At 39.8% G+C, this 14,804-nt stretch overlaps 1 protein-coding gene across 7 annotated transcripts in view; it reads right to left on the reverse strand.

Annotated features, from left to right (window-relative positions):
• Positions 1-882: 882 nt before the first annotated feature.
• Positions 883-14,804, reverse strand: part of snx21 (sorting nexin family member 21) — a 74,262-nt gene continuing 60,340 nt past the window's right edge. For 2 of the 7 annotated variants that reach the window (XM_086005242.1, XM_086005238.1), the window contains exons 4-5: positions 7,003-10,623; positions 883-6,662 (exon numbers count right to left, since the gene is read on the reverse strand). In XM_086005242.1, coding sequence (XP_085861368.1) covers positions 9,952-10,623 — 672 coding nt within the window. In that variant the 3' untranslated portion in view covers positions 883-6,662; positions 7,003-9,951. The remainder of the gene's footprint in view (positions 6,663-7,002; positions 10,624-14,804) is intronic. The other 5 variants (XM_086005243.1, XM_086005244.1, XM_086005241.1 and 2 more) reach the window with 5 other exon arrangements.

The raw sequence follows: 14,804 nt of genomic DNA on the forward strand, positions 1-14,804 counted from the left end.
ACGTTAAGTGTTTGGATATTTACTATTAAATTCTCCCCTCTTTAACCTGTGTTCCATGGTGGGGGGGGGGGAAGGGGAAGAGAAACTTGTCTAAACATTATCCTCCATTCCATTATCAGAGAATCATACAGCACAGAAGGAGGCCATTCGGCCCATCGTGCCAGCTCTTTGTAAGAGCTATCCAATTAGTCCCAGTCCCACTTCGCCGCTCTTTACCCCCAGCCATGCACATGCTTCCTTTTAAGTATATATCCAATTCTCTTTTGAAAATTACTAACTAATCTGCTTCCACCACTGTTTTTCTTTTAGTTCTACTATACTATTTGTTCAGGGTGGTTTCATGCTCAACACCCATCTTCTATGGTTATATTCCAGTTCTGGCACAACTTTTTGCTGATTTTTTTTTGCTGTTGACAAATCTGCTTCTTCCCCACCATTTTGTTTTCCATTGGGGCTGGAAAATTGAATTTCTGTACTGTAGTGTTTATTTTCTGTGCCTCTACTCTCTAACCCAAAAAGTCAATATTTACATTTTCCTCTCCCTTTGCTATCCTTTGTATGAGGAAGCATAAATGGAAAAAAAGGCTTGGAAAAAATGAGGCGGTTTTCATTTAGATCAGAGATTACAGGGTGATTGGCTAGAGGTGTTTTAAAATTGTGACGGGACAAGTTTTTAATAATTGCTATGCTGTAGATAACCAAATTCAGCATTAACAAATGGAAAAATATTCAGCTGGCACAAAATGATCTGACTTGATCTTGATTGGCTCTAAAGCGCAGAACAACCAACCAAATTTAAACTAAATGTTCATTCATGTATCAAATAACTACCTAGAACTTTTCTTCCTCCACATTAATGTATAAAGGTAGCAAAAAATAAAGTAAAGCACAAAGAATATTTAATAGTACATAAATCTATTTATACAAAATGAAGATACATCAGAGAGACACTAATGGGTTGTAGAAAAGTAAAACTCCAAGTAGACCAACAACTGCTAACTGGACACACAGCAAATGCTGGATACATGGTACTTAGTCAAAGAGACCAAACATAATTTACACTGAAGAACAGAAGATCAACATGCACTGCTTTCTGAGGTATTTCCGATTTGTATCTCAGTTCAGCTCTGCTTCTAAAGTTTTCTAGGTGTTTTGCTAAGCTCCCAGACGCATGCAATTCCTTATATTTCATAAGTGAACTGTAATTATCACTAACAATGACTGATAAAAAACATAGGGTTATTTGATATCTAATGTAATATAGCAAAATATTTCATTTTAAGAGATCCTTGGTATAAAGCATTCAAATCTGCTATCATACTTTTGAGACAATCTAAACTTTCATCAAAGTGCCCTTCAAAAATAGTTTTCAGTATTATATAATTTTCCCTTAACATAGGATAGACCTGATCAGATTTTGGGTAAAATGTCTGGAAAAAGCTAAAGGCAGACAGGAGTAGAATACACAGGTGTTTAAAAGTCACTCACCAGGGCACCCCAAAGTATGTCTAAGTATAGAAAGAAAGAACTTGCATTTATATATAGATTGTCTCTTACCCCCTCAGAATGTCCCAAATGCTTTACAAATTGTAGGGAAACGCAGCAAATCCCACAAACTGCAATGATATAAATGACCAAATCATCTATTTTTTGATTGAGGGATAAATGTTGGCTAGGACACCTCCCCTGCTCCTCTTCGAATAGTGCGATGGGACCTTTTATGTCCACCTCCAGCAGCAAGCTGGAGTGTTGCATTTTTTGAACCAGCAGAGAGTTTTAAGGAACACAAAGATCATAGCTGCTGTTAATAAGTCCGATTCCTTTTATGATTGCTGGGAATGATATTTATCCTTGGATCCACAATCTACAAACGTTGGCTATGCTGAAAAAGTGTCTCGGCTCCAAATGGCCAGCTGGCCACTAAACCAAAATATCCGGATCACAAGTGTCACGTAGCAACCATACGGCAACAGGTTATATAGTTATGTTAGGAAGACGACATTTCTGGAGATGAGTTTTAACTCCTATTGGGACAATATAATCATGAAAACCTTAAATTAAGAAAAGGTGCAACAACAGCTCAATGTGAGTACAAATACTATGTAAACTTGCACACAATTCATTCAGTATAACTGAGCTTTGTTTGATCAGGGAACAATAGATATTCCAAATGATGGTCAATTCAGCTATGAATCCTTAATCTTCCAGTAGGTCACATTTATTTTAATGATTTAAAAACAAATGATGCATCAGTCAATACAGGGCTCATCTTTCATCTGATTATGTAAGGAAGTGTATGGTTTCAATGAGAAGAATAACAAGATTTGTTGGGCAGATAGAAACTATTTGTTCTGGTGGGGGAGTATATAACGAGGGGCATAACCTTAAAATTAGAGCTAGGCCATTCAGGGGTGATGTTAGGAAGCACGTCTTCACACAAAGGGTAATGGAAATCTGGAACTCTGTCCCCCAAAAAGCTGTTGAGGCTGGGGGGTCAATTGAAAATTTCACAACTGAGATTGATAGATTTTTGTCAGACAAGGGTATTAATGGATATGGAACCAAGGCAGGTAGATGGAGTTAAGATACAAATCAGCCATGATCTAATTGAATGGTGGGACAGGCTCGAGGAATGGCCGACTCCTGTTCCTATAAGAAAATCCCAGTAGTTGTTCCTACTTCTGAAGAAAGTTGTGTAACTACTCACAATCACGTTGTCATCAGAAACCCACATGTTTTCACGGAATATTAACTTCATTATTGGACTGAAGCAAGCGTTTCATCCAAAGCAAACTGGTTTCTTAGTTACTAAACTGATAAACAAGACAAATTTGGCTTTTTGCCATTAAAAGAAAAACTAGTGAATGTGATTATGGAGAAACATTCAACATCTAATGTTACAAGAACAAGTATTTTCAGCTAGAATAAATTAAAAGCCTATTGTACTTTATATACAGTTTAACACTAGCATTATACACTTGGAATAGAGTCTTAAACAGGGCAATGCATCCAGGTGACATAAAATTGATAGCACAGAAAATGTAGATAGAACATGAAGTGGAATATAGGAAAGAGAAAAAAGTGTGTGCCAACAATTCTTTAAAAGAAACAGTAAAGGTGGGAAGACAAAGTTCAAAATAAAAATGAATCAAATGATCTAAACAATGGACAGAAAAGTAGAACACTGCTCTACACTCCTGTTGCCATCTTTTTTATTTTAAAGGTCAGTAAAATAGCAATTACTGTGTATTACATCAAGTAATGCAACAAGTTATGAAAATTTGGAGACCTATTTTCAATTAGCAGGGTGGATATTTGATGGGCCTGTATATTCTGAGTGTAGTTCTGCTAGTTTTGCATTAATGAAAAGTGGTGTGGGTGCACATCAAAGCAAAAGTGGCTGCCAAGTCCTGATCTGATTTATGAAAGCACTATAGCCAATAATTGAGAGGCCCTCTCCAAGAGGCTAACTCACAGCACTTTGAGTTCGCATTAACTATAGCAATAATTCCAACTCAGTCCAAAGCCACATTTAAAAAGTGCCCAGGTGGTTTGTTGCACCTTGTGGGAAGTTTGAAAAGCACGTTTATAATCATTTAGAACTTCACCTGTGCACATCTGGCATGAAAAGTTAGCCACTTGGGGTGTGGAATGTTGCACACTCATCTAAACATGTATATTATTAAGAGATGCATTGTCACTGACCTCAGTGTGACCTGAAACAATGCCCAGTTAGTATAACTCGTCTGCTTATGAGTATCACATTCCTCAAATAATGTTAGAGACAAGTAGCTGCAGTATAACAATAGCAAAATACTGCGGACGCTGGAAATCTGAAATAACAACAGAAATAACTTTGCTTTAACATATTTTGAAGTAAATGACTACTGGCCGTGCATTTAAAAAGTATGTTCTTTAATAATTGACTATTTCAGCATGTCACCTTAAGGACTTTGGCTTTAAAAGCGAGGTAACCTGCCTCTGGTACATTTATTGAACCTAATGTAGCTGAAATACAAGAAAGGGAACGTTGTAAAAGGGTTAAGAAATCAAATCAAGTGCAGTTCTGAAGTTAACCCTACTGGCAGGCAGATCACTGGACCCCTACGCAAAGGGGTTAATTCCCAGTCTTGATGCATTTTAAAACTCATCCCACTGACCCCCTTTGATGATTTTCATCAGTTGATCACCCAGGCTATTGGAATAATGGTGACAAGAAAGTGAAAATCCAAAATCACTTTAAAACTATAGCTCATTAGAAACTCTTGTTTGGAATAGATGGCTGGGTCTGTGTTACAAGGCAGTAAGACAAGGGTTTAGTGTTGGTATATACTGCAAGATCCAACTTTACTGTTAAGTTTTTACAATTGCAGACAGTACATTGTTACTGCCATTAAGGGAGGGTGTTCTCTTGTGGCTTTATGCAAGTTTAAAAATAAAAAAACACAAAATCAGAATGACAAACTAAGGGACTTCAATAGAAAATGTAGTATTTCACTAGAAAGTAATATACCCTGGCTTATGATAGATCCGCACAAATCAGCCATTCAGTTCAGTGCAGTCACAGCTTGACCTCTGCCACTCAACTTCACGGTGGCTCCAGGCCGTAATCGGACCCCTTGAACAAGTCAGTCTGATAATATGGTGCAGTGGAAAACCACTAAATTTGCCTTTTAAAGCCTTATTGCACTTCCTTCTTTCAGGATACGTTTAACTAGCTCTGACTGCCTGCTAATCTTGGGCTTCGGTGTCAGTATCAGAAACTTAAATTTAAAAAAAAAAATTGGCAATTCTCAACAAAAAATTCAACTGCCAAAATACAACTTTCTTCTGCCCCCACCCCAAGAATGTATCACAGTGATATATGTCTGTTTCTTTAAATGAAAAGGAGACAGGAGGTTCTCTGAATTGCACATAAAAGCTTGTTAGGATGGCAGTCCTAACTTTATAGTTGAATTAAGAACGTGGAATGATGCGTGCTTGGAAGGCCTCGAATGTGACCATATTTCATTCAAGGAGTTTGGTGTTTTATATTAAGATCATCTCTTACTCTGAAATCCAATTTGGCTTTTTAGTACAATAGAATTGCCTCAAATGATTTTTCAGGTCACATTTTCATTATAACAGGGTTTTTACAATGTCAGGAGCTATCTGAGAGACTGGAACTGCATCAGTCGTTTTAAAACTATTCATTATAAAGGGGTTTTAACTAAAGCAAAGCTAGTAATAAATACTGAATGCAGCAATTGGGGCCAAACACTGTTTCAAGCAGAAGATGGGCAGTGGTGTTTAGGCACTGAAGGGTTGAACCGTCACACATTCACATGAGCATTTATTTATCCTTTACACTGGACTGGACTGGTCTGAGGAGCAGAGTAATTTGTAAAATAGTGACTGACCTCAGTGGACAACACAACAGAGAAGTCTATTACCCTCAGTATCACAAAGGCGTTGACCAGCACAGCACCATATTATCAAAAGTCCCACCCAATTATTTAGTATTGCATGATCCCAACCACTGATTGTTGCTATGCAATTCATCCACAGAATTTGATTCTCTCCTGTTGTCTAGTTCTCCACTCTCCTTTTCTTAAAAAAAGTGAAAGGGTTTAACTAAACATACAAACAGGTTGTTCAGACTATAACCGTCAGTCCTCAATGTGTAGAGGTAACTGAGCATGTGTGACAATGCCAATTGTGAATCTGTGATCTCAATATGTCACTGCTTATACTCCTTAACTACTCTCACTGATGCACAATCATTTCACATTCTAATATTCACTTCTCACGGCACATGCATTTGGTATTTTCTGACTGACAAATATGATTCATTTCAAAGGATAGCCATTTAAAGTTTAGTCTGTAAAAGCATCTTTCCACAGATAGACATACAGACAAGAATCATGAAATGGCCCTGAAATAAAGTGCAGTTACAATCTTCACATACATTGGAGTCACTAGTTTTAATAATTAATAAATGAGCTACAGTTTTAGACTGGTTGTACTGTATATTTCATGATAATGGTCAGTTTTGGACCTGCAGTGTTTAGGTTTGGGTTCCCTGCAGTCATGCCGGGGTTAGGTCACTACTTCACATGTTGCCTTATTGCCACCTGCAGCTATTTTGCACTGAGCAATTTTACTCGCCACAACAGTGAAATGTTGGGGTGGGGGGGGGGGGGGGGCGCGGTGCTGTTGTCAAGTGTAATAAACCAAAGGCTTCTGGTAGCCAACACTTTGCTTCTGAAAAGTTATCAGCCCCACCCCTTATATTTTTCAGGCACCTCAAACATTTCCAGGAGCAAAACCAAAAATTGATACGGTCAAAAAAAGCTTCCCTCCCTTCTCCCACCAATGGACTACAGACTTAAATAAGTCTGGACTTCAATCTCTGGTCTGTAGTGAATTAAGCTAATCTCAGCAATGGCAGGAGTGCAAGCTCTATAATTGGGACAAGGGAAAGCAGCCAAGGTTCCTGATTCTAATCACCTTCTAGTCACCGCTGCTGGAAATGCCTGTCCACGGGCAGTAGCCAGGGCCATGATCTGCTCAACTGTAATGACCCCCACCCAGTCATATTGAGCTCGCTGTAGAGTTTCACACGCAGAAGTCAGAGGGCTCGCAGCACCGAAGGCATCTCAGCATCAGCAAAAGGATGAAAACTGGAGGAAGCAAGAAAAAAATCCCTCTAAATATAATAAGCAGCATGGTAGAGCAATCATACCTCAAACAATTGAAATAAGTTACTAGTATGAGCTTGCTACACCAAAGAATTTAATATTATAGTTCATCCTGAGATCCATGGAACACTTAAGTGCCGAGTTGGCTACAATGATGGGCAGTGTCTCAGAATTTAAGTGGATGTGGCTCCTGTCTGAGCAGAAAGATAAAATTAGCAGAGCACTGTGGAGGCAGTGAGTTGGTCAAAAAGGAGCACGGGCCAGAGCTCACCTATTTGCCAAACAATAGACTTAACGCTACACCTAAGCTGTGTTTACTAACCTGGGAGTGAGTGATGCTGGCATTGGCTGCTTTAAATCAGAAGAGTTCCATTTCCCAGTACTAACATCCCTGAATTTGAGTACAAAAACAGAACATTGCAGAGATAAAGAACTAGGTGTTTATGGCACGTTCTTCATCGTACACCATCCAGTCTCCACAACAAAACTAGTGCAGATGTTGGAAGTCTTTTGGGTGGGGAAAGTGAAAAATCTCCCCCCAAAAACAAAGGATTTGAATCGATGACAATTTTTTGAAATGTAATGGCCAGCTGCCTTTAAGTTACTGTTTTAATGCCAAACATTTACATTATTTTCTCATTAAATCCAACTCCCTGTGCAAGAGCCAGATTTATGCCATGTGCACTTGTGGCTCAGACCCCAGATCTCAATTAATACCAATCCCCTTTAACACTGCATAAACACTACTGTAGTTTAACAATCTTAACTCAGGGTTTCATGATTTCAAGAACTTTTTCTAGTGAGAATTTGATATAACAACAGAATGGTTTATAACTTCTAAACTGACCTTATATTGTTTTGAATATCCTGGAAGTAAATACTATTTATACAGTTGGCTGATAGTATTTCTACTGGGAGTTTAACAGCAATTTATTAAGCAATGCCCCAAATTTTGAATATATTCAGTTTCACGAAGAAAGTCAATTTCAGAAATGCACAACCTGTTGCTGATGAATGGAGCACAATATCCAAAGATTTCCCACACAGCGATCTCCAGATTGCAGCTTTGTCATCAATGGAAGGTACAGATCAGAGCCAAGCACTTCAGCACTAGGAAGGGAAAGATGATCAGAAAGTGGCTTCCCAAATTGCTCTATGCAAATGAATGGCCTGATGCAGTACTGAAACATATAGGCCAGGAGGATCCCAGCTCAGTCGCTGCTCTGTACTGACTTTGCTGAATTCAATCAGTTCTGCAGTTGTTGGGATACTGCAAATTGAACACATTCTCTCAGGCTGGGGAAAGAGTTAAAGAATAAAATCAGCTCGGGTCCCTACTACTGATCGCTACCTAGTGGCTCCTGTTGAAAAGCATCATGAATGGAGGACAGAATCAGACTTGGTTCTGATGCCACCCATTGTTAAATAGCCTTCCGACAGTCACTGAATTATAGCCAATTGGGTGAGAAAGTGGCCAGTATAAGTGGAGTCATATCTCAGCACAAGTCAACATCTTTCAGACAGGAGGGGAGAATATTGAGGGAGAAGAAAAGAGTAGCAGAGAATGAGTAGGCCTGAAGTTGCTGTTTCATACACTTGGCTGACAAGCAACACTGGCACAGGGCTGAGAATAGCTTGCCTGCCCACCCTCTTGGTTCCCACCAATCAGGAAGTGGTGAAGAAAGTCCATTTGTACCAGTCTGTGTTCCTGAATCCAGCCTGCATTGCTAAAACCACCAACAGATGGCATCAGGAATAATAATTTTTAACTCTTTAGCAATACGTGTACATTCAAAAAATGCAACAAACGTGGGGACCACTACAGCTTTATGGTGCATCAGCAGTGAATGGAAGAAGCTAATATATACATAGTAATACTCAACACGTAAATATTTATAAGTGCTTGTCCATCATTCAATTCACTGGCCTCTCACTATAAACACTTTGATATACTGTACCATGGCCTCCAATATAAAAACACCATACGTTGATTGCCCTCAAAGAAAACATCCTCTTTCTGTTACCCTGTTGACAGAAAGTTCAGGTTCAGCAGTCGAATGCGTGATGTCGGAGTGGAGCTGCTCCTATTTACGGTCACTGTTGGCCCTTCCATGGTGAAGAGCTTGTCCCTTTTCTTTCTGACTGCAGAGCTACTCACATTTAAACATGCATGAGGGTGCCTTTTTACTGCACTTAGCAGATCGTAACTCACATTTGTCAGGGTCAACTGAAACAAGCTCCAAAAGCACTTGCCTTTTTTCTTGCCCTGAAGGCCAACATCTCATGCTGGGGTATAGTCCCATAGGCCAACAGCTCTTCTACCTCACTCAAGGGGAAATTTTTCATGTCTGAGCCTTGACATTGAGTGTTGACAGGCTATTCAGCAACGAGGGTATCACCAGAGTCCAATCCTGCCCTTGCCCAATGTCACCGAGGCCAATTATGGCCCCAGCTGAGATCAGCTACTTCCATACAGGTGAAAGATCAAACCCTGTGCCATCCTGGTCAGTATAGCTCAGTACCAGAACTAGTGTTTACTTCCCTCTATAGCTGCAAATGCGCCAGTATCCGAGCACATTGCACTCTACTCTCCCCACTGCCCAGCCAGCCAAATTAGACTTTGTTCAAGTGTTACCCTGGGGTACTTTTGCTTACTGCGAGGAGCAAAGAATGTACAGCAACTGCTCTGAGAACTGGAGGCAAAGTTTAGACAGAAGGCACATCAACAGATGGACTCTGACCTCCAAAGTCACTGTAAAAAAGGTGCAATATATGTTACTGGACAGCTCCCAAGGACAATCTTGCAATAATTCTAAAGCTATTGTACCAGGAATTCACCCAGTATTGCAACTGTAACCTGATTGGTTTCTAAAGAACACAGACATCATGTCTACATCAGCCTGGGGTGCAGTGTAAAATATGTCTTTTGAAGCAGGAGAGATTTAAGTTTAGAATCACAATACTATATGGTGAGTCACCAGTAAATCTTCTCTGTAGGCCCACGCACGCACTGCCCAGTTTTGTATTACACACATTATGTCATGACTCTCGTAAATCTTTGCTCTTCTGATACTAGGAAAGACACAATTATTTGCAATGATACGGTTCAGAGATGCTGAATACAATACACAGGAAAGTGAAGCTTGTTTTACTAAACTTTGGTCCATTTTAAGGTTCTTACAGATATAAAACTATACATTTTAATGAAACTACTGAAATTTGTCCAGAGAAACCCCCTCCAGCCCTCATGTAGTATCAAGCTGTGTCTAATTCACTCTAAAAGCTCTTTAATAAGATGTTCTTTAAGACTAGGTTGATTTAAAACATCTATTCCTGCTTCTTGGACTTGCTGGAGTTTGGCTTCGGACTGACGTTTGTCTTTAGCTATTTTCCAGGACAGCCTGATGTTGGACTGAAGTAAAGGCACGAGTAGCGGATGATTTTCCTGGTTGGCTATTGTCTGTAAGGCCCGCTCGCAGTAGGCCTGGGCCTCTTCCAAGCGATCCAGTTCATTGTAACACAGAGAAATAGAAGCTAGGGTGAAAAGTAAGTGCTCCATATCCCAGGAGCACAGCTTCTGTTGCAAGTGAAGAGCATTGATCAGTGCCTCCATAGCGTCCTCACACATTCCACCCCGCAATAATCCCTGACCCGCTTTCAAACCTCGGAGATAAAAGAACTCCAGGAATACTTTGGACCTGCGAATGTTCGCGATCGAGTGAATGTGCTGCAGATACTGTTCAAAAGCCCGGCTGCGTTTGGCTATGGTTTCGTGTGTGAAGTTTTTCCGGATTTTCTTTTTTGGAAACACCACATTGCCCATGTCCTCTCTGAAATGTTTGTGGAGTGCTTCATTCAATTTTGCAAAATCGGTGTAACGCCGAATAATCAGTGCCTTGTCATCATCGAAGCTGCCCGACTTTATTACATGTATGGTATAAGCCTGTGGGAAAGGGAGGAAACCGGTTAACTGGATTCCTAAAAGACACTCACTGCAATCTTTAACACTGCATAAGGTACGTTTGCGATGACCCCTGACCTCAGCACACAGGCAACTATGACCACTCCTCATTACTATTGGTAGCACTCTCGCATCTGAGTCAGAAGATTGTAGGTTGAAGTCCCTCTCCAGGAACTTGAGCACAAAATCTAGGCTGACACTCCAGTGCAGTACTGAGTGAGTGCTGCACTATCGGAGGTGCCATCTTCCAAATGAGGTGTTAAACCTTCTGCCCTCTCAATTGGATGTAAAAGATCCCATGGCACTATTTCGAAGACGAGCAGGTGAGTTTCTCCCTGGTGTCTTGGCCAACTTTTATCCCTCAATCAACACCTAAAACAGTTTATCTGGCCGATATTGCATTGCTGTTCGTAGGACAATGTGTGCAAATTGGCTGCCAGATTTCACACCAAACATGCCACACCTCAAAAGTACTTCATTGGCTGTATAGCACATTGGAGCATCATGAAAGGTGCTTTATAAACGCAAGCCTTTCTTTCTTTTCCCTCGAGTATTTGGTACCATGAAGTGGCACCAGGCACTTATGGCACATTGGGCCTGATAGGCTATGGTGAAAAATAGGGCATGGCCTAATACATTTTAAATGTGCTTTTTAATGTGATTCAGAGTGTGGATCGCCATTGATTCTGGAGTTCTGTCACTGTTTCGCTCCAGAGAAGAGCAGTTTATGCTGTTTTCCAGCCATCAACGGACACTGCTCCAAATTGTCCACTTTCACACAAAACAAGACAAAAATTATTGTTAGATGGGAGTTAATAGACAGTGGGGGGAGGTACCAGTAGACTGGAAACAGTGTGGTGCCATATTCAAAAAGAGGGAAAAAACAGATATAGGCAACCACAGACCCATTAGATTTAACTGCATTCCATGTAAAATAATGGAATTGATTATCAGGATTAAACAGCAACCTAGTGAGCAGCATAGTTTCTGCAAGGAAGGATTCTGCTTTGTGAAGGAATAAGCCATATTCAGAAAAATACACCATTCTATGAAAGAATTCTGGCCTTATTAAAACATGACAAACTGGGCTTGAAAATCTAAAAACCTAACAATGGAGAAGCTGTATTGTTAACAGTATTCAGGCTATTGGGATAAGATAAGTTGTTGACACTGAATCAATAACCTTATTGAAACAGGAGGTTGGAGGCTCCTGAAGTCTGAAGCTTTGGAAAGAACACAATGGTACACCCTGTTAAGGTGTTCTAAGTTACACTTCGTAAACAGGCACATAAAATTAAGAAACATATGCCTTCGTAAAAATTACATCAAGTAAAAGAAACACCTGCCGTCAAATCGTTTTTTGTGTTGAACTTGGAACACCTAGAGAGACATAATTCTGTTACAACCAGCTGAGGTGACTAAGAATTGCATAGATCACCCTTGGTTGAGGCGTTTTAATTTACACTTCATAAAAAGACACAAAGAGAAGACCTTGGTAAAAATGACATCAAATAGATACACCTGCTGTTATACCATTTTTTATGGTGGGCTTGGGACACCTGGGGTAAAGACATAATTCTGCATTGCTACCAGCTGAGGTGACTGTAAGAATAGCAGGGGTCAGCAGAAAAATGACCAGAGATAATTAGCTTACATCAGCAGAAAACCTCAAAGGAAATACCACTGAAAAAGGATATAAATATTGAACTTTCAAATGGGATGATAGTCTCACTGTAAAGGGGCAAAGCGATTCTCAGGCTTCAGAGGCAGCTCTGTAAGTCTACAACTCTTTGTACCTTGGGGATCAAGGTATTGTACTGTATTTGATTTTGGTGGATATCCTGGAATAAAGACTAAGAACTGTAAAAATGTAGCGAAGTTAAGATCTGATAAGAATTGTAAGCTTTCTCTTTTTGGAACTGTTACTGTTACGATTGAAACACCTACTGTAATTACATGTTGGTTCTTTAATAAATCTATATATTTTTAGAATTGTCTCACATAATACTTCTGTATCAAACTCACAAACTCAATCTCTGTACGCTCTTTGGTGAGGAGTTGCAGAATTCTGGGGGGTTTCCGAACCCTCACAATATCCAGAACGTTAGAGTCTAGCTAAACTTATTAAAAGTGCTATCTGGAGGACGGTAGCATCTTCAGCTTGTTCCTTTCCTTTAGGGAGAGATAGTCTAGACCTTTAGACCCAATTAAGCATCTTTAGGATTTGGCTATCTCAAACTTTAGTTGAAAGTGAACGTCTGGGGAATACGCCTGATCCGGGGTAGCCCTAAAGGGGCTAGGAGTGGTAATTATCCCTTCAGTTTGACCAACCTCTGATATTATTGACGAAGTGACAACCCAAGTCAACTGTGGTAAACCCTACAACATTGTGGACTTAGACTTCCAAAAGACATTTCATCAACTTCCACGAAAAAGGTTACTAATTCAGCTAAAAAAAGCTTTGCTGAAGAATGGAAAATAATGGGTACTGGTTAGAAGACTAATGTCAGATTGAGGGGGGGGGCATGCTGAATGGGATGTCCCAGGATTAGAGTTGGAACCACTACTGCTTTCAATTTACATCAATGACTTGGATTCAGAAACTCAACAAAAATTAGTCCAATTTGGAGACGATGCCAAACTAGGAGGGAAAGTGAAATGGAAGGATAGCTCAGAAATTACAGAACGAGTTGGACAAAATATGGGCAGAACAGTGGGAAATTAAATTTAATGCAACAAATGTAAAGTATAGCAGATAGGAAAGAAAAATGGGTGACAAATGGAGAATATGTTGAAATAGCTGAGGATGAGGTTGAGAAAGACCTTGGAGTCTTAGTAGACTCAACGCTTAACCAAGAGCAGCAATCAACAAAGGCAATAGAACATTGAACTACACAGTCAAAACCATAGAAAATAAGTCAGAGGAAGTCTTAATCAAAATGTTCACTGCTTTGGTTGAACCACACCCCGAGTACTGTGTCCAGTTCTGGTCACCGAGAAAGAGGGAGATAAAATATGTCCAGAGAATTATAGACCAGTCAGTTTAACATCAGTGGTAGGAAAAATAATTGAATCCTTACTAAAGAATTCCTACTAATAGAAAAACATCTAGAAACCAAAAATAATATATTGAATAGTCAGCATGGATTTCAAAAGGGAAAGTCTTGCTTGACCAACCTCACTGAATTTTATGAAGAGATAACAGAGAGAGTAGACAAGGGTAATGCAGAAGATGTAATTTATCTAGATTTTCAAAAGGCCTTCGATAAGGTACCACATAATAGACTAATGAATAAGATCAGAGAATGCAGAAACAGGGGACAAGTAGCAGAATGGAAAATTAGCTGGCTTCAAGACAGAAAGCAGAGAATAGGGGTAAAGGCTAGCTATTCAGAATGGCAGACGGTGGGAAGTGGTGTTCCACAGGGATTGGTGCTGGGACCACTATTGTTCACAATTTATATTAACGATTTAGACTTTAGACTCAAAAACACAAGTTCTAAATTTGCAGATGGTACCAAATACGGAGGGGGACTGCAACAAATTACAAGGCATTAATAAACTTGCAGAATGGGCATATAAATGTGAGGTATTACATTTTGGTAAGAAAAATAAGGAGGTCACATATTACTTGGAAAATAAGAGTCTAAATGGGGTAGAGGAGCAAAGGGATCTTGGTGTACAAATACACAAATCATGAAAAGTAGTGACACAGGTTAACAAGCCCATAAAAAAAGCAAACCAAGCACTAAGGTTTATTTCTAGAGGGACTGAATTGAAAAGTAGAGAAGTTATGCTAGACCTGTATTGAACCTTGGTTAGACCACACTTGGTATACACTGCGTATAATTCTGGTCGCCATATTATGAAAAGTATATAGAGGCACTGGAGAGGGTGTAAAAAAGATTTACAGGAAACTTTCGATTTACTGACACCTAAATAACCGGAAATCTCGGTTAACCGGCAAAATTCAGGAGTAGGTTCAGGTAAGTTTTATTACTTGCCTTCCTCGATCTGTTGCTGTGCAAGGGCGTGGCTGCAGCTGTTGCTAAGCTACAGAGACGCTTGGAACTTGTGGCTATTGTTCTGAACCTGTTGCTAAGCAACAGGGTTTGTTGCTTTATACGGAGTTCTCAGCTCCATATCTTTTACTATAGCTTTCG

Source organism: Somniosus microcephalus, chromosome 13 (genome assembly GCF_052327205.1).
Source record: "Somniosus microcephalus isolate GS21.2 chromosome 13, FLI_Smic_1.0, whole genome shotgun sequence".
Classification (NCBI taxonomy): domain Eukaryota; kingdom Metazoa; phylum Chordata; class Chondrichthyes; order Squaliformes; family Somniosidae; genus Somniosus; species Somniosus microcephalus.